The sequence below is a fragment of the Toxorhynchites rutilus genome, chromosome 1 (assembly GCF_029784135.1).
Source record: "Toxorhynchites rutilus septentrionalis strain SRP chromosome 1, ASM2978413v1, whole genome shotgun sequence".
In the NCBI taxonomy this organism is placed as follows: Eukaryota; Metazoa; Arthropoda; class Insecta; order Diptera; family Culicidae; genus Toxorhynchites; species Toxorhynchites rutilus.
In genome coordinates, this window is record NC_073744.1 from 175,474,530 (window position 1) to 175,494,984 (window position 20,455).

At 46.6% G+C, this 20,455-nt stretch overlaps 1 protein-coding gene across 3 annotated transcripts in view; it reads left to right on the forward strand.

Annotated features, from left to right (window-relative positions):
* Positions 1-20,455, forward strand: part of LOC129763158 (low-density lipoprotein receptor-related protein 2) — a 166,508-nt gene that overhangs the window by 121,623 nt on the left and 24,430 nt on the right. For all 3 annotated transcript variants that reach the window (XM_055761965.1, XM_055761967.1, XM_055761966.1), the window contains 5 exons: positions 57-2,330; positions 2,385-8,242; positions 13,650-14,056; positions 14,128-15,632; positions 15,691-16,003. In XM_055761965.1, the coding sequence (XP_055617940.1) occupies positions 57-2,330; positions 2,385-8,242; positions 13,650-14,056; positions 14,128-15,632; positions 15,691-16,003 (10,357 nt within the window). The remainder of the gene's footprint in view (positions 1-56; positions 2,331-2,384; positions 8,243-13,649; positions 14,057-14,127; positions 15,633-15,690; positions 16,004-20,455) is intronic.

Below are 20,455 nucleotides of genomic sequence, written 5' to 3' on the forward strand. Positions count from 1 at the left end.
CTCGCGTGCATGATCGGGTTTTTTTGGATCTATATTCATTGTGATGATCATTTCAGCTACCGCATCCTGTCCGGCCCTTGGATGCGAGCACAAATGTGGACCATCGCTCACCGGTGGCATCTGCTACTGTCCGCCGGGGCGAACCCTCTCCGCGGATAACCGAACCTGTAGCGACCTGGATGAGTGTACCGTTTGGGGACACTGCGATCAGCTGTGCACCAACACGGATGGATCGTTTTCGTGCGCCTGTGCGGTTGGCTACACGTTGATGGATAAATCCCGTTGCGTGGCACCGACCGCGTCCAGCTTGGAGTTGATTTTCGCATACGATCGCGCTATCGTTCGGATGAGTTCGCACGGTCAGGACTTTAGAACGATTGCTAACGCCACAGGAGCGAGTGGTTTGGCGTACCATTATGGGCGGAATCTTCTGTTTTGGTCCGACATTAAGACCCGAAAGGTTCAATCGCAGGTTTTGGTTGATGGGGGTTATGGGGGTCACGATTTTACGCTACCCGGAACGTGGGCTCCGGTAGCGATCGCGATCGATTGGATCGGTGACAAACTGTACGTTGCGGATTTGGTGGGTCAGAAGGTTGATGTGTTCGAGCTGGACGGACGATGGCACGCCGTAGTGTTGGGTTCGAATCTCACCAGTCCGGCGGATCTTGCACTGGATCCAACCTCGGGTCTGATGTTCGTTGCCGATGGAAGTCACGTTCTGCGCGCCCATATGGATGGTACACATGCGAAGTCGATCGTTTCGGAGGCCGCGTACAAGGCGTCGGGTGTAACGGTAGATGTGGTGGCGAAGCGAGTGTTCTGGTGCGATTCGCTGCTGGATTACATCGAGTCGGTTAACTATGACGGCGAATATCGGGTGATGATTCTCCGTGGTCAACAGGTGCCAAGTCCTTCCCGGTTAGCACTGTTTGAAAATCGGGTATTCTGGACGGATGCCACCAAGCAGGGTATCATGTCGGTGGATAAGTTCGAAGGATCATCCAGCATTCAGTCGATCTTCAAAGCGAAAGATATCCGAGAGCCGAAAGCGATCATAGCGGTTCACCCGTTGACCCAACCGAAGGTTTCGAACCCTTGCGGCAATAACAACGGAGGATGCTCGCAGATGTGCGTTGTAACAGCCGTCCAGGGAGCTCCCTCCGGACTGGGCTATCGTTGTGCGTGTCACACCGGATGGCAACTGGCCAAGGATCTGATGAACTGCCATTTGGTCCGTCAATTCCTCATGTATTCCCAGCAACGATTCATCAAGGGCAAAGTGTTGGATCCAGTGATAGAAGGTTTCAGCGATGCCATTCTACCGGTTGTGTCCCGCCGAGCTCGTTTCGTGGGTTTGGATTTCGACGCCGTTGATGAGCATATCTACTACTCGGATGTCCTCCAGGATGTGATCTATCGGGTTCACCGCAATGGAACGGGTCGCGAAATTGTACTCGCCTCGCAGAACGAAGGCGTTGAAGGTCTGGCGGTGGATTGGGTTTCCAAAAATCTCTACTACATTGATAGTCGCAAGGGAACGTTGAACGTGCTGTCCACCAGAACGGTCAGCTATAGAAGGACGCTGTTGAAGAACCTCAAACGACCGCGGGCGATCGTTGTGCACCCCAACAAGGGTTACATCTACTTCTCGGAGTGGGATCGACCGGCGAACATTAGTCGGGCGAATTCGGACGGTTCGGGGTTGATTGTGTTCAAGAACGTCACCTTGGGTTGGCCAAATGGGTTGTCCATTGATTTCCGAGAGGATCGGGTTTACTGGTGCGATGCACTGCTGGATCACGTTCAGCACTCGAATTTGGACGGAACGGATGTGAAAACGGTGAACTCTCGATTGATTCGCCATCCGTTCTCGATTGTGATCCATGAGGAGTGGATGTACATCACGGATTGGAGACTGGATGCGATCGTACGGCTGAACAAGCTGACCGGAGAGCAGGAAGAGATCATGGTGCGGGAGCCGCAAACCAATCGGTTGTATGGGGTGAAGGTTTACAGTCATTCGATCCAGACGATCGACGCGGCGCAACCATGTGCGATCAACAATGGTGGTTGTGAGAAGTTGTGCTTCGCTGTTCCCAGGAACAGCTCCAACGGGCTGACGGTGAAGTGTGGCTGTCCGTACGGGGAACGATTGGGTGATGATGGTCGGAGTTGTTTCTCGGATCCGAACGCCGAGCCTCCAGTTCAATCGTGTCCGAACACGTGGGACTTTACTTGCAACAACCAGCGATGTATTCCGAAGAGTTGGATCTGTGACGGAGATGACGATTGCCTGGACAACAGCGACGAGGAGCAGAATTGTACAAGTAAGTATTGGAGGTTAGTCGGTTTGAAAACATAAACTGATTTGTTTGTTTCAGAGCCAACCTGTGGAACGAACGAGTTCCAGTGCAAATCGGGCCGATGCATTCCGTTGAACTTCCGGTGCGATCACGAGAATGACTGCGGTGATCACTCGGATGAGTTCGAGTGTGGAAACGTGACGTGTGCCGCTTCGCAGTTCGCTTGTGAGAATGGTCGCTGCATCCCGAACATTTGGAAGTGCGACAGCGAGAACGACTGTGGCGATGGGTCGGACGAGGGTGATTTCTGCGCGGAGAAGACCTGTGCGTACTTCCAGTTTACGTGCCCCCGGACGGGTCATTGCATACCGCAGAGTTGGGTTTGCGACGGAGATGACGATTGCTTCGACAAGCAGGACGAGAAGGATTGTCCACCGATTACGTGTCTGGCGAATCAGTTTAAGTGTAACGATCTGCGGCAGTGTGTTGAGGAAACGTACAAGTGCGATGGGATTCCGGACTGTAACGATGGGAGTGATGAGTTGGGATGTCCGACAATGGAACCAAACCAGTGCAATATGGAGAAACACTTCAGGTGTCGATCCTCGGGGGTTTGTATACCCGTCGCGTGGCATTGTGATGGTTCAAATGATTGCGAAGATCACTCGGATGAGGAGGAATGTGGGAAGATCACTTGTCCAAACAATTTCTACAAGTGCAAAAACTCCAAGTGTATCTACAAATCGTACATCTGCGACGGAAAGGATGATTGTGGCGACGGTTCCGATGAAGGAGTTGAGCATGCTTGCATAACTCCGCCGTTGAGATGTCCGCATGGTCAATGGGCTTGTCCAGGAATCACCGGACGATGCGTGAATCTCACTTCGGTTTGTGACGATGTGGAAGACTGTCCCAATGGTGCTGATGAGGGGTTGGGTTGCGACTTGGCTCAGTGCCAACATCAATCGGGTCTATGTTCCAACGGTTGCCAGAAAACTCCGCTTGGGGCGCTCTGTATTTGTCCACCGGGAGAAGAACTTGCTTCGGACAATTTCACCTGCAAAGATCTTAACGAATGCGACCCACCGGGACTTTGTTCCCAGATCTGTACGAACACCAAGGGATCATACTTTTGCTCCTGTACCGATGGGTACATTTTGGAACCCAACAAACATTCCTGCAAAGCGGTGAACCACTCTTCGGCCTTCCTAATCATCTCCAATCGACACTCGATCTTGGTGGCGGACCTGAATGAGCAAGGACTCGAGCGGGTACCGATCATCGTGGAGAATGTGGTCGCCACCGCTTCCAACATGCACACGGGAACGATCTTCTGGAGTGACATGAAGCTGAAGAAAATCTCCCGACTAGATCGGGGCCAAGAACCTCAGGAGATAATATCTACCGGGTTGGATCTGGTGGAAGGTCTCGCGTATGATTGGATCGGCCAAAACCTCTACTGGTTGGATAGTAAACTCAACACGATCGAAGTCTGCAGCGAGAATGGTTCGAATCGCTTAGTCCTGGTGCGAGAGAACATCACCCAGCCCCGTGGTATGTGTCTCGATCCAAGTCCAAACGCCAAGTGGCTTTTCTGGACCGATTGGGGGGAGAATCCCCGCATCGAACGTATCGGTATGGACGGAACCATGCGTGAAACCATCATCAACACCAAGATCTATTGGCCCAACGGACTGACCCTGGATATTTCCACCCAAAGGGTGTACTTTGCGGACTCGAAGCTGGATTTCATCGACTTCTGCTACTACAATGGAACCGGTCGCCAGCAGGTGCTGGCCGCGAGCCACTATCTGCTGCATGCCCACTCGCTGTCCCTCTTCGAGGACACTCTCTACTGGACCGATCGTCAGCTGAATCGGGTTCTGTCGGCCAATAAGTTCCGCGGAAACAATCAGACCGTTGTGAGTCACCTGATCTCGCAGCCTCTCTCGATTCACGTGCATCACCCGTCGTTGCAGCCCATGTACGAGAGTCCTTGCAAAGGCGCCACATGTCAGCACATTTGTCTGTTGAGTCCCTCGGAGAAAACTGGGTACGCGTGCAAGTGCAAACCGGGCTACAAACTGGTCGGCGATGGGAAGTGCGTGGAGGAGGAGAACGCCTTCCTGATGGTGCTCAGGGGTAACCAGATCGTGGATGTGCCGTTCAACGGGGGAGATATCCGCGCGGGAAGCCTCATTCCGGTGGTGGGGATCGAGAGTGGAATCAGTCTGGATTACGATCGGAAGGGTGAGACGTTGTTCTGGGTGCAGGGTAAGGAGGACGACGACGAGAACTGTACGATCTTCACCAGTCCTTACGGTGGTGGAAACAAGACGGAGTTTTTGGGCGCCGATAGCGGACTCGTCGGAGCGGCTTATACCATTGCGTTTGATTGGATCGGAAGGAATCTGTATATTGGGAACAGGATCGCTGGTAACATCGAAGCGATCAGTGTCGATGGGAAGGTTAAGTACAGGACTGTGGTTCTGGTGAACGATGGCAACAGCACTTCGGTTTCGAAACCCAAACAGATCGTGTTGGATCCGACCAATGGGAAGTTGTTCTGGATAGATGAGGGTGGTTTTGGAGTACCGACGAAGGTAGCGATGGCCAATATGGACGGTTCAAACCCGTCTATTTTGGATGACGCAATTCAATACCCGGAAGCGATCACGGTGGACATCGAGAAGCGTACGGTTTACTACAGCTCCCAGCATCCGCCGGCGATAATGTCAATCGATTATGACAAAAACAACAAGAAGACTATCCTCAGCGAAGAACACTCAATCGCCAAGCCAAGAGGCTTAGGAGTGTTGGAATCGAGACTGTACTTCATGGACCCAACGTACGAAAAGATTGTCCGGGTGGACCTCCCCAACGGGGACAACGCCAAAACAATTCTGGACAACGAACCCGACCTGAAGAATATGGTCATCTACAAGAAACGATCGATGCTACAGCATCCGTGTATGATGAGCAACGGAGGGTGCGAGCATATCTGTATTCCCCACGAGAATGGAGCGCGTGTTTGTGCCTGCGGCATGGGTTACAAGAAAGAGAATGAAGTGGCGTGCACTCCGTTCAAAACCTTTGCGGTGGTATCTCAACTGGACATGACCCGAGGCTACAGCTTGAAGGACAGTTCGGAGGCAATGGTACCAATCACGGGACCTGGGCATCACATCTTGCACGTCGATATTCTCTATCGTGAATCTTGGATCTATTGGGTTGAGTATAATCGTGGTCACTGGAACGGTATATTCCGGGTTCGACCAAATGGCACCGAGCTGCAGAACATCATCAAAGACGGCATCGGAAGCAATGGAATCCGTGGTATCGCCATCGATTGGGTCGCCGGAAATATGTACTTCACCAATGTGTTTCCCCATGAGAACTACGTCGAAGTCAGTTGGTTGGACGGAACGCATCGGAAGATCATCGTAAAAACCACCAACGATGCACCTCGTGAGCTAGCTGTGAACCCAATCAAACGTCTGCTCTACTGGATCGATTATGGTCAATATCCCCGAATCGGAAAGTGCTACCTAGATGGATCGAACTGGACTCCGGTTGTCACTTCGGGTATCTCAAATCCAAGAGATCTAACCGTCGACATGTTGACCCATGATGTGTACTGGGTTGACTCCAAGCTGGATATGATCCAAAAGGTGTCCTACAGTGGCGGTAATCGGCAGGTTATTCGTCGTAACCTTGCCAACCCGATGGCAATCGCGGTGTTCCTAACCGACATCTACTGGGTCGATCGTAACTTGCTGACCGTGTTCAAGGCCTCCAAATTCCCTGGCAACACCACACTCCCGACCAAGGTCCGCACCAATATCCAGAAGCTGCGCGACATCGCCATCTACGACATCAACAACCAACCGATGGACGACAGCAATCCTTGTCTGCGGCTCGGAAACGGCGGTTGCGATCAGCTGTGCTTCAGTTTCCCCCCGGAATACAACCAAAAGCCAAGCTTCAAGTGTGATTGCTCCATCGGGCGACTGTCGACCGACGGTCGACGATGCGAGCTGACCGATGAGTACGTGGTGTTCTCAACCCGTACCGAAATCCGTTCCGTAGAGCTGGATCCCACCTCGACCAACATCCCCTTCGCACCGGTCGTCAATCTGACCAACGTCGTTGGACTGGACTTCGATTACGCCGACAACAAGCTGTTCTTCACGCAAATTCGCCCCTGGGCTAAGATCGCTTACACCAAGGGTGACAAACCGGAGACGTCCAACATCACGCCGGTCATAAGCCGCGGCATCAATCCGGAGGGGATCGCCTACGATTGGACGCAGAAGAAGATCTACTGGACGGACAGCTCGAACAATTCGATCTACGCGATGAACCTGGACGGATCGGATTTGGTTATGATCGCTCGGGTCGAGCGGCCACGAGCGATCGTGCTGGATCCGTGCAACGGTACGTTGTACTTCACCGATTGGGGAAGATTTGGAACCTCGGGTAAGATCTTCCGGACGACTATGGCGGGATCGTTGAAACGATCGATCATCGACAAGGACCTCTCGCAACCTAGCGGGCTGGCTATCGATTATGACGAGAGGATGCTCTACTGGACAGACGCGGTGCGGGAGAAAATTGAACGATCAAAGCTGGACGGAAAGAATCGTGAAGTGTTGGTATCGGCCACGATCTATCCATTTGCGATCACCGTGTTCAGAAACTACATCTACTGGACGGATCTTCAGTTGCGAGGGGTGTACCGAGCGGAGAAGCATACCGGGGCGAACATGATCGAGATGGTGAAACGGCTGGAGGACTCGCCACGGGATATCCACGTTTACAGCCACAGTAGACAGCAGTGTCAGGCAAACCCGTGTCTGCAGAACAATGGCGGCTGTGCTCAAAGCTGCCACCCGGGGCTGAACGGGAAGGCAGAGTGTAAGTGTGACGATTCGACGAAACCGGTTAACGAGGGAAGAATGTGCGCACCGAAGAATCACACTTGCGACTCGAGCAAATTCTACTGTCAGAATGGTAAGTGTATTTCGAGAATGTGGTCCTGCGATGGGGATGATGATTGCGGAGATAACTCGGACGAAGATGTGAATTACTGTGCGTTCCACTCGTGTGGACCCAACGAGTTCCGGTGTAACAACGGGCGATGCATCTTCAAATCGTGGAAGTGTGACCACGAGAATGATTGTAAAGATGGTTCGGACGAGGAGAACTGCTCGTACCCGCCTTGTGTTGATGGAGAGTTCACCTGCCTCAATGGTAGATGTATTCCGCAGAGCCAGGTTTGCAACGGAGTGAACGATTGTAAGGATAATGCAACGTCCGATGAGACCCACGACCGGTGTCCGACGAATACGACCTGCCCTGCTAACCACCTGAAGTGCGAGAAGACAAACATTTGCGTTGAACCATACTGGCTGTGCGATGGCGATAATGACTGCGGGGATAACTCCGACGAGGATCCGCTACACTGTGCCCAAAGGACTTGTCCGCAGAACAGCTTCCGTTGTCCGAATCACCGCTGCATTCCTGCTACGTGGTACTGCGATGGAGATGACGATTGCGGCGATGGAGCCGATGAACCTCCGGAGTACTGCAAATCGGAGGGAAGAACTTGCTTCGGGGATTTGTTCACGTGCGACAACGGGAACTGTATTCCACGGATTTACATCTGCGACGGGGATAACGATTGTCTGGACAACAGCGACGAGGATAACCGGCATCAGTGTAACGATAGGAAGTGCGACGAGGAGACGGAGTTCACCTGCCAGGAGAATAAGGCCTGGGCAAGGGCCCAATGTATTCCGAAGAAGTGGATCTGCGATGGGGATCCGGATTGCGTGGATGGGGCGGACGAGAACACTACGCTGCACAACTGTCCGAAGCCGCAGCCTTGCAGTGATGATCAGTTCTCGTGCGAGAATGGCAGATGTATCAATAAAGTAAGTACAGTTCTGATTTTGAATTATCCTTATTAACATAGAATTATGGGGCAGCTCTCAGCATAGAGCTAGAAATTTCAACCTGGTTGCTAAAGGGGAATCATGGTTGTATCAATAAGGTACATATGAGGAGGAGCAGTAGGCACAGTATATTTGTATTGGTAAACAAAATATGGTGTCGTCATTATTTACATTCAATACGAAGTGTATATGGAAGAAACAAAGTTAAAAGAAACTCACGGTTTCATGATTTTATGAGCTAAATTAAGTAAACTATATTCTCAAGTCACCTACACCGACACTGTCACTTCATACTCATATTCAGTGGGAATTCCAAAAAAAAATCTGTTTTTAATTGATAAAAACTTGCTGAAAATAGCGTTTTCACTTGGAGGTGGAAGGTAATTCAATGTAAACACAAATAATGTCGCCACGATGTGAAAATTAAATGTGACAGCGCAAATTATTCCATTCTTGTGACGATTGAGATATGCTGATTCGGTTAGTGCTCCACAGCCTGCTATGATGTGTCTAATCATCAAATCCAAGGGGTTGCTAAGATGGCCGCCTTTTCGTAACCAGCATAGAAAAGCATAGAAATCATAACCTAAATGCTTCGTGCGATCCTGTTGCAGTATTTGAATCGCAAAAACCGGATGGATACCCAAACATCTAAGAACGGAATCATTGGCTACACGTCGTCGCAAATGCAGAACATATTTGCTTCAATATTGACTCCAAACAATAAACAATGCGTGAGCCCTAGCTTTATGCTGTGTACGCTCAATTTGTATTGGTTGGATAGGGGTGCCAGGCCTCTGATGTAATCTCAATAAAACATTATTGCACTTTCTGCAACAGTCGACAACGTTTTCGTGCAAGGTGTATCGTCCTGGAAGGCTATCGTAAACCCTACTATGTCACCTCGCACCAGCCACGTGTTCGATTATTAACCGTCGAGACTAGTGAACCCTGATTATTGTTAACAGTTTTTAACAGTTTGTTATTCGATACGATTAATCGCCCCCAATAATCGATTAATCGATTAATCGTCACACTGAGAGAAATAATTAGTTAGACTAATATTTCTCATGGCTTTCTAGCAAATGAGAAATATTAGTCTATGGAATCAAAAAGTGTTCATTCCACCTGAAAATCAATTATTATCTTTTACGCCCCCCTATAGTCGAAGCTTGATTCGCGTTGACGCCATTGAGCATCGTTTACGAACTTAGAGGAACAACAAAGATAATGATTGATTTCCAGGATAAAACTGCAGCGGCCGTACGCTTTTTTCTCGTTGGGTTTGGATCGATTAATGAAAGTAAAATATTCGTTCACTTCGATTATTGGTTGAGCAGTATTGGTTCGATTAATGATCGATTTCTGTAGGAAGTATTCGATTAATCGAACGATTATCGGGGATCACTAGTCGAGACGTGCACCGATTAGGAATTGCACTTCAATTTGACGCACAATCCGTCACAGTCACCCTCGAGAAATTTCTCTTCCCAACGGAGCGCCGATTAGGCAGTGTTCTCCATCATGACGCGCACTCCGTCACAGCTACTCTCGTGAGGTATACACCGGTTTAATGATGACGTCCTGCTTGACGCTCGCTCCGTCGAAACGCTCGCAATGTTGCTCCATCCAGGCCACGAATGCAGTGCCTCGTGTACATTACTCTTATCGCTCTTTCAATTGCTTCTAAATCTGTTTCCGTCCACTTCAACACCTGGAAACTGTATGTGAGTAAAGGAACTGGGAACGTTTTGACGATCTCATTTTTTTGCCGTCACAAATCTTTTGACGTAGGACTACGTCTTTCATTTCTATACTGGGGTGTAAGTTCAAAGTTTCGAAAACGAAAGCGTTACGCTGGAGAACGAGATTTCGAGTGTTAATAGCACCCAAACAACTTAACGAAATGTTATGAAAAACACTTCATTCGAAAGATAGAATGTCTACGCGTTATATGCTTGTTACATTTTGGCTACAACAGGCTATTGAATCACAACAACTGGTATATAAACGAGTGCCGCTCGGAAATCCACTCAGTTATGATTGTGCAACGATTGAGGCACGATCCCTGGAATGGATTGATGTTTCCCTAACACAGACTTCTAAACGATGGAGCCTGAGGAAATCGGCATTGCAAAATAAATACAAGCTGCGAGTACTGTTGTACTCGCTTGCGTTTCTGGAAATCGGAATGTTTCCCTAACACAGACATCAAAACCATGGAGCCTGTGGAAATCGGCATAGCAAATTAGATGCAAGCAGCAGGAACTTTTGTACTCGTTTGCGTTTTTGAAAATTGGAATGTTTCCCTAACACAGATTTCAAAAACATGGAGCCTGGGGAAATTGACATTGCAAAATAGATGCAAACTTCGGGTACTTTTGTACTCGCTTGCATTTTTGCAAACCGGAATATAAATTCCGACACCAAGAAGTTGGGAATATTGGCGTTGCAGATACATTCAAGTCGGCACTATGCATTTTTACACTCCGGAATTCGTTTTGCTAACACGGTCCACAAAAGCGGATACAAATGCAACGCTTTGGCTCGATTATTCATGACTGCATTGGAAGATATCCCTTCATGTCGCCAGCTCACTGAACTTTTACGCATACCGTTTGATGATCAGGCAAAAAGTTGATAACTATTTGCTGCGATAACTACTACCATAATGCATGAATTGACTTACATTGGGATTTGTTTGCAATTGAATTCGTAAATAGTTTCATTCATTCACTACTTTAATCAATAATTTAATCAATACACACAAAAGATAGCTCTAAACAGCGGCGATATCGTACCCAATGAGGATCATCCGAGGTGGGATTACTGCTAATTGAAGAGATGTAATTGATTACTAAGTCAACGTTAGTCCTACGTCAACCTTGCGGTTATATCATAGGTATAACCCATCCATAGTTTTTGTTTACAAAACCTGGTTGTTCCTGGTCAAAGATTCGTCCAAAAGTTCCTTCTTGAGTTTTGTGTACTTCTGTTGATCCCGCAAACAGGTTCAATTCGTCCATGTAAAAGATATGATTCATGGATATTGATTTGTTTATATGATAGCCATGACTGCTTCGATTGAATGCTCTTCTCAATGAATTCATCGCAAAGAACTGTGTGTCTGTTTTTGGAACATTCCCCTGATTCACGTGTTTCACCGACGTGAGTAACTTGTAAGGGCTCATTTGACACGCTATTGACCTATATTTCGCTACGTTTCCGGTGTCTTTATGCTTCAGATGGGTAATTCTCCTGGTTTCAAACTTCGGTGTTATTTGGGTATTCTCTAGTATGATATTGAAACATTCTGCCATTCTCCCATGAATTGAAGAAAAAATGGGGAAATGTGGGGAAAATCTCTCTCTCTCTCTAAAGTCCAACGAAAATTCCTCTCTCATTTGTCTCTTTTTCCTCTCTCATTTGTAGCTGAAAATGAAACAAGAAGCGAAAAATCAAGGCTAACTTGACCAACGTTATCCAGTTCAGTCTTTCTATCAAATCAGAACTGTTGTTGGCGTGCAAGCAAGAACAAACACGATTCTGAAAACCAAATCATTCCTCAGCTACTATTAACTCGACGAAGAGAAAAATTGGCATTGCGTTTCTCGCAAAAATCGAAGTGAGCGTATAACATTCCCTCGCTTCTCATATTCCCAACTATTTTTCACAGTGTCTGATGTATCTCAATTGCTTCTAAATCTGAATCTAAATCTAAATCTCAAAACCTTGTTGTTCCTGGTCAAAGAATCTTCCAGAAGTTCCTATTCGAATTTCCTATTTCTTCTCAAGCAGGCGATCATTTCTCTGGATACGTCTTATCCGCACGATTCTCTATCTTCTTGGTGTAAAAGGTGCACATTCCTAGCGTCCGTATGGCAGCCATAATTATTAAGTAGAACTTCCTTATCGAGAACTTGAACAGCACTCGTGAGTCGGTAAGAATACGGCAACTTCGGAATTTTGCGTCTGATTAAGGGGTCTGTTCCGCAGAACTAGCTAACTGCAATGTGAAAAACCAATCCGTTCTTTAGTTGACCTCTTTGTTGATCCTCTGTCGACTCTTGTCTTCAAGGCTCTTCCACTGGATCCGATGATGGCGCAATCGATTCACGCTTTTTAGTAGCAAACAATGTACTCAACCAAGCAGAGCTTCTTCTTTCCGAAATCGGTTTCTCTAAAAAAATTTCTCTTGTAATGGTTTAAATTGGCAAAAAGTAGAAGCCTTCCGATCTTTTCATACATTTGTTTTGTGCATTCTGTGCTTTGCTATCTTGTCAATAACTAGCAGCAGATGCAGACTCCGAGCAACACTGCGAATCGGGCACTGATAAATCGATGGCTCGAAATGCAGATGTAGTGTCGCTTATTTCCCAGTTGTATATTTGATTTGCCCGCGTTGTACTCGGCTTGCTTTTGATAACTGCTGTTGCTGTTGCTTTTGTTAACATGTAACAGGCTACATGTATGACACCAGTGGCCAGTGTTTGCCGATTGAACATTTCACAGAATTACTCACTTTCGTTTGTTCAAATGTGATCACGCAGGAGTCATTCCCCCAGTGGCATTCGTGTGTTGCTACATGCCACGAATCATGACTCAAACTAGAACGAGCGAACCAAACCGTCATGACCGCTTTCGGTGCTGCAAGTTTATATTGTTCTTTGCCTCTCGTTCGCTACACATCGGACCCCTCATGCAACATGAAGCAGCAGTATCAGATGGACAACGCTAAGCAAACGATCACACATTGTTACCACAACTGAAACCAACCCATAGTTGTTAGCAAGTGTAACATTAGATGAACGAACAATTAGATACTTAGGGAAGGGTGATCAGAATATATTTTGATTTTTAACGCCGCAAAATTTTACTCGCGTTTGTATGTCGCAAACAAAATTGACATTTACGGGACAGGCAATAAAACCACCGACAACAGTATCTCACTTGCAACACAATATTAAGGCTAATATGTTTTGAGCCTCCTTTACGAACGAGAGGTCATATCAGTCCCTCCATCGAGCAGTCTGGGTTATAGAGTTTTTGCAGGTATAGACGGTGAGTTTCGATGAACATCCGGATATCTACTTTGCGCTTATCTTGGAATTTCTCTGGGCAGTTGGCATCAGATAAGATTTTCGTATAGATCCTAGATAACTTTATCATTGATCCATCCAGGTCGATGACTCAGTCCGCTTGAGATTCTAGGAGCGCCTGTGAAACTCTGGCTGATTTTTTAGAGTTTGGAACCGTCGTTGCATATCTTATTGGACCACTCATTTTATAATTTGTTCGCCTGTTCATTTAGCCCATGAAGCTGCTGGACAATTGAATTCAAAAACTTATGTGTGGAATGCGTTTTTTTTCTTTCGTTTATTTGCAGGGATGGGAGTGCGATCACGACAACGATTGTGGTGACGGATCGGACGAGGGTAAGAATTGCAGCAGTCACTACAAGACCTGCTCGACGCAGGAATTCACCTGTCAAAACTTCAAGTGCATCCGCAATCAGTACCGCTGCGATGGGGAAGACGATTGCGGTGATCATTCGGACGAAGTTGGCTGTAAGAAGGAGAACAATACGTGCCCCGAGGGCAAGTTCACTTGCAACAGTGGTCAGTGCATTGATTATCAGCTGGTTTGCAACAAGATTCCGGACTGTTCGGATGAATCCGACGAACCGCTGCACTGCAACGTGGATGAGTGTGCCAAGGTGGAAATTCATCGCTGCGGTCACAAGTGCGTGGACACGCTTACAGGATACTACTGCGATTGTAATCAAGGTTACAAGTAAGTACATGCGCGCTAAACGCTGGTTTACAATCGAATTTTAACATCAATTTCAATATTTTTGTTCTCAGGCTGCTAGAAGATGGTAAGGCTTGTGCCGACATCGATGAGTGCGTGGAGACTCCGGTTGTCTGTTCGCAGCACTGCTCCAACACACCCGGCGGGTACTACTGCAAGTGCGATGATCGCTACTACGAGCGACAGAACGACGAACATACGTGCAAGCGGAAGGATAACATCGAACCGTGGTTAATCTTCAGCAATAAATACTACGTCCGCAATATGTCCGTCGACGGTCGGCAGTACAATCTGATCCATCAGGATCTGATGAATGTGGTGGCGATCGATTTCGATATGAAGGACCAAGAGATGTACTTCTGTGACGTGACAGCAAAGACTATTTTCAAATCCAAGTTCGGCTCGATCATGGATGACGTGGTGATTGAGAAGGTCCCGGTCATCAAGCACGACTCGCACGGACTCGAGGGCATCGCGGTGGATTGGGTCGGTCGTAAACTCTACTGGTTGGATAGACATTCGAAGAATCTAGATGTGTCCGAGTTGGACGGAACGAGACGAAAAACACTAAAGAGCGGAGTGGTCGATCCGAGAGCGATCGTTGTGCATCCCGGCATCGGGTATCTGTACTTCACCTCGTGGCACCTGCAAGCCTATATAGCCAAAATGGGTATGGATGGTTCGAACTTTACGCGCATCCTTACGTGGGAAGATGACATTGCGTGGCCAAACGCGCTAACGATCGATTACTTCACCGATCGAATCTACTGGGCAGATGCTCATCTGGATTACATTGCATTCGCCGATCTCGAGGGTCACCATAGACACGTGGTTCTGTCCGGAAGCAAGGTTCCTCACATTTTTGCACTGTCGATCTTCGACGATATGCTCTACTGGACGGACTGGAACCTGAAGGCCATCATCCGGGCGAACAAATTCTCCGGGGAGAATTTCACCGTCATTCGGAACACCACTCACAGACCTTACGATGTCCACATCAGCCATCCGCTGAGACAAATCCCGTACAACAATCCCTGTGGCTCCACCAACGGTGGATGTACCCATCTCTGTCTGCTCGCTCCGCCACTGGAGTCTACCTATCTCAACGTCGAAGGTTACATCGAGGAGGGAGCCCCAAGCTACAAGTGTGCCTGCCCGAACCAGTTCTATCTGGCGCGTGACATGAAGACTTGTATCGCGAACTGTACGACAGGGCAGCATCGCTGCGGCGGCACGGATGAGAAGTGTATCCCATGGTTCTGGAAGTGCGACGGAGAACCCGACTGTAAGGACAAATCCGATGAGCCGGAGTCTTGCCCGGCTCGGCACTGTCGGGCTGGAATGTTCCAGTGTGGTAACGGGAACTGTACGCCCTCGACGACGATTTGCGACGGTATGGATGACTGTGGGGATGGCAGTGACGAGCAGAACTGTGATCTGCCGTGTCCCGTTTCGGACTTTAAGTGCAGCTCGAGTGGACGGTGTATTCTGGACAGCTGGAAGTGTGATGGGGATTCGGACTGTAAGAATGGCGACGATGAGGATCCGGAGATTTGTCGTGAGTTGAATTTGGTGAAAATTTTGATTTGCATTTTGTTGACATGCCTTTTCTTCAGATAAACGAGCATGCGATCCCGAGACGGAGTTCAGCTGCAAGAACGGACGCTGTATTCCGAAGCTGTGGATGTGTGACTTCGATAACGATTGCGGGGATGATTCGGACGAGCCGGCTTACATGTGTCGCCAGAGAAACTGTACCACCGGATGGTCCCGGTGCCCGGGACAGTCTAACTACCGCTGCATTCCCAAGTGGCTGTTCTGCGACGGTAAGGATGACTGCCGGGATGGAAGCGATGAGTTGCCGGAGAACTGCCCCAAGTGTAACACCGAGACGGACTACAAGTGCAACAACAATCGCTGCATTCCGAAGTAAGTTTAAAAGGCTCGCTTTGGTGCTACCCAGAGCCTTACAAATTCACTCTCAAAGACGAATCGTCACTCAATAATGAACCTACTGCATTTCAAGTCACACCTCATTCACGCTGGCTTCATATATTGCTGCTGTCTTTAACGCTCAGTATGGAATATATCTTCTCGTGAAGTTTCTAAGGTTTCGTTTATATCCAAATGAAAGTTTCATTGTTGTAATTGGGAACGTACCCATTGAAACTAATGAAAACCTCTAGATGAAACGATAAGCAGTAAGCCAATATGAATAGTCAGTTACCTATGCCGATGATGTAGTGATAAGCGTGATTGCTGTGCTCTTCTATGCCTCTTGAAATTGCATGCGCTTATTCAAAATGCAACTTTTAGACGATTATGATGAATAAGATTCATATCTCTGGATAATCTGGATATGTTCAAAACATAGTAACTTTTGAAATATTCCATCCATCAGTGGAATATTTCGCACAAACTCAGGTAGGTGTCTGTACTAAAACAGTTTATATTTGATCCTGACATCAGTGTTGTAAACGGTCGACATTTCTCTCAACCATCACATACTGCCCAAGAGTTACGGCTCAATATGTATTGCGAATGTAACCAAGAATGCATTGCTCGGTTCTAACAGTCACATCAGAAATGAACGCACTGTAGGGTATTAGTTAGCTATTCTTATAACTTTAGCTTATTCAATATCATGGCAGTGTAACAAAGCAGGACAACCTAATAGGGACACACATAACGAGGGATAAAGAAGAAGAGGAAGAGGATCTTTTTGAGTGAGAACGGAAACGGAAAAGGAAGTGTGCTGGAAAGTGAAAATGAATGAAGATTGTTTTAATTGAAGTGTCAAGTGTTTTTCTAAACGTTTTTCCGAAACGATAAAGCCCCGGTGGTATCTACATCTGGCGACGAGTGATACGGGATACGCGATCAAAGGTATTTTGGAATAATTAAAACCCATGATAAACTTGTTTTATAATTATATTGGAGATACGGGGAAAATATATATGGCGGCGTCTAGTGAAAATTTTTCTTATCGAAATAAGGAAAGCAATGAGAAGAGAAGAAATAAATGTATCGTTTTTGGTTAGCAGATAAATTTACATGTTTTATTTTTCTGTTGTTTTAAACTTGAAGTGATTGTGGAATCGGAAGAGCAAACGAATTATATTATGTTTTGTAGTTAAAGGATGGCTATGGAAATAATATGGCGGCTTCTAGTTGAAAATCCCTATTGGAAGAGGAGAATCAGTGAGAGAGGTATAGAAAAAAATGAAATTAGTTTTGTTGATTATGCGGATAAATAAACATATTAGACTTTTATTTTGTTGTGAACCTAAAGTGTCTGTAGAATCGAAAGAGTAAATGAGTCGTTATTCCGTCCTGTTATGATACTTCGATAAGTTAGATATATGGAAAAAATTGTTGCAAGGTGTTGGTTATGAAAATTACAGCTGATGAACAACGATGAGTGAAATTGGCCATTGTGGCAATAGTTTCTGCAGCTAGGGGGCTGGAAACGTAAATTTAAATGACTCCGAGGTCCGAATGATAAACGTTTCTGCAGCTAGGGGGCTGGAAACACAAAAATGAATGACTCGGTGGTTAAGATGATGAATGTTTCTGCAGCTAGGGGGCTGGAAACGTGAAGTTGAGTGGTTGTGAGACCAAAATAATCAAAGTTTCTGCAGCTAGGGGGCTGGAAACGCTAAATTTGATAGTTCGGAAGCCAAGGTGATTAAAGTTTCTGCAGCTAGGGGGCTGGAAACGTTAAATTGAGTGCTTAAATATGGAAAGTTTCTGCAGCTAGGGGGCTGGAAACGCTATATTGAACGGCTCGGGGCCAAGATGAGGAAAGCTTCTGCAGCTAGGGGGCTGGAAACGTGAATATGGATGGCTAGTAGGCCCAAACATGAAAAGTTTTTGCAGCTAGGGGGCTGGAAACATGAAATCGAGTGAAGCATAAGGTTGAAGATAGGACTTGATGTCAACGTGCATGGTGATTCGGAAAAGCATGAATTTTCGAATATTAAAGGATTGCAGGTCCATATAGAAGTGGATGCAAACATTGTCCTTGTTTTTCAGCCATTGAGAAGAGTTTAATGATTGTTTGGTTTTAGGTCTTAAACAGGTTAAAAGAAAGTAGGGTGGTTTTGAACCGCGAAAAATGCAAGTTCCGGACAACTGAGTTTGAGTTTTTAGGATACCGGATAAATGCGAATGGCATTCTTCCCTCAATCACAAAACAAAATGCAGCGACTACTTTTCGACGACCGAATAATGATGGTGAAGTACGGAGTTTTCTTGGGCTTGCAAATGATATGGGTAAATTTATACCAATTTTGGCAACCTTGAATGAACCTCTACGAAATCTCATGCGTAAGGGCTCAAAGTTTCATTGGAGTGAAAAGGGAGAGAAAGCTTTCAATGAAATAAAAACCAGCAGTTCAAATGCGAGTTGTTTAGGATTTTTCAAACCGGACGATGAAACATCGGTAATGGCTGATGCGAGTCCTCATGCGTTGGGGCAGTTTTAATTCAAACAAATACTATGAAAGAATAACAAGTCAGTGGCGTCGACTGGGGGTCCGGAGGGGGCGGGCCGCCCCGGGTGCGACACAGACTCTTCCTGGGTGCAAATGTTTCTACTTTTCTGGCGAAAGGGGAGTGCAAATCAACTCTTCCGCTACGGGTGCAAAAGCTTCACTCGACGCGACTGTCACTAGTCGTATGTTTTGCATCCATATCCCTGACAGACACCGAAAGACGATACTGTCAGACGGAGAAAGAGGCTCTTGCGCTAATGTGGAGTGTTGAACGGTTCCAGAATGATTTGATAGGCAGAGAGTTCAACCTACTAACGGATTGTAAGGCGTTAAGTTTTCCTTTTTCGGTTACCTAAACGTGCGTGGGAGCAGATTTCTATTGATCTTCCAGGACCGCTACCGGAAGGAAAAAAAATTCTAGTATACGTCGACTATTTCAGCAGATTCGTAGAGGTTGTTGAAATGAGTGATATATCAACGTCTGCCACTATCGCTGAATTGATGACTATTTTTTCCCGATTTGGAATACCGGAGTTTTTAAAGGCTGACAATGGGCCACAATTTACCTCTGACGATTTCCGGACTTTTTGTGAGGAGTACGGAATTCGATTAATACACTTTATTCCCTATTGGCCTCAAATGAATGTCGAAGTGGAGCGAAGTGGAAAGCCTCCATCGGAGCTTATGTTTGGATGCCGTATTCGCACTAAATTACCTTCCGTTTTAACTGAATCACAGCAGTACGATGTTGTAAGGCAACGAGAAGCTATTGGAAAAAAAGAAAGGAAGATTGCATGCGGACTAGAAGCGTGGAGCCAAGAAAGTGACTTACAAGTGGGGGATCACGTATTAGCAAAGCGTCTCAGGAAAGAAAATAAACTGTGTGCTGATTTCGCCCCTGAAATATCCGACGTTATTCATAAAAGTGGAACTGATGTGATAACGAAACAGGAAAAGTATTTAGGCGAAGCTCAGCACATTTGAAAACACTGTCCCGTGCAAACCTAAATTCGACTGATCCAATCGAGGGTGCAGCTACGTCGGAGCCTAACTCGGTACTCGAGCAGAATAATCGTGAAATAGATGCTACTTCAACACCAGATGAAATTGTTACTGCAGAAACATTAGGGAAACCTAGAGTAGAGCCGAAGCATTTTATAGATTACATTACTTATTGAATAACACTTTGAAGAAAGATGGGGATGTAGGGTATTAGTTAGCTATTCTTATAAAATGATATTGGCAGTGTAACAAAGCAGGACAACCTAATAGGGACACCCATAACGAGGGATAAAGAAGAAGAGGAAGAGGATCTTTTTGAGTGAGAACGGAAACGGAAAAGGAAGTGTGCTGGAAAGCGAAAATGAATGAAGATTGTTTTAATTGAAGTGTGAAGTGTTTTTCTAAACGTTTTTCCGAAACGATAAAGCCCCGGTGGTATCTACACGCACAGCCGCAAACACGACTATCAATTGAACGTTTATATGTTTTCCCTTTCTGTCGACCGTACCCAGAAGAGCGATGAAAATATGCTATTTCCATTCTACCATTCGTGCTCATAACCATCCGTCAATTCCGGCTAATATGACTGTAGTTTTAATGTCATTTGACATTAAAACTGCAGTGGTGTGCATTCTTTTTCTCCCTTTATTCTGCATTCAAGCGTAGCTGCACATATACATCCACCTGCTCACTCACACATCCATACACGATGGATGGTATTCAGACGGATTGCTATATCAAAGCAACCGTCGAACTCTCCCCTATCAAGTGCGAATGTGTTGAATGAACGTTTTCAGCGGTAGCGTTCCCCGTGAACACTGTTGTTTAATTACGGGACGATGGATATCTAATGTATAGGACGAAAAAAAGCCGAAATGTCATA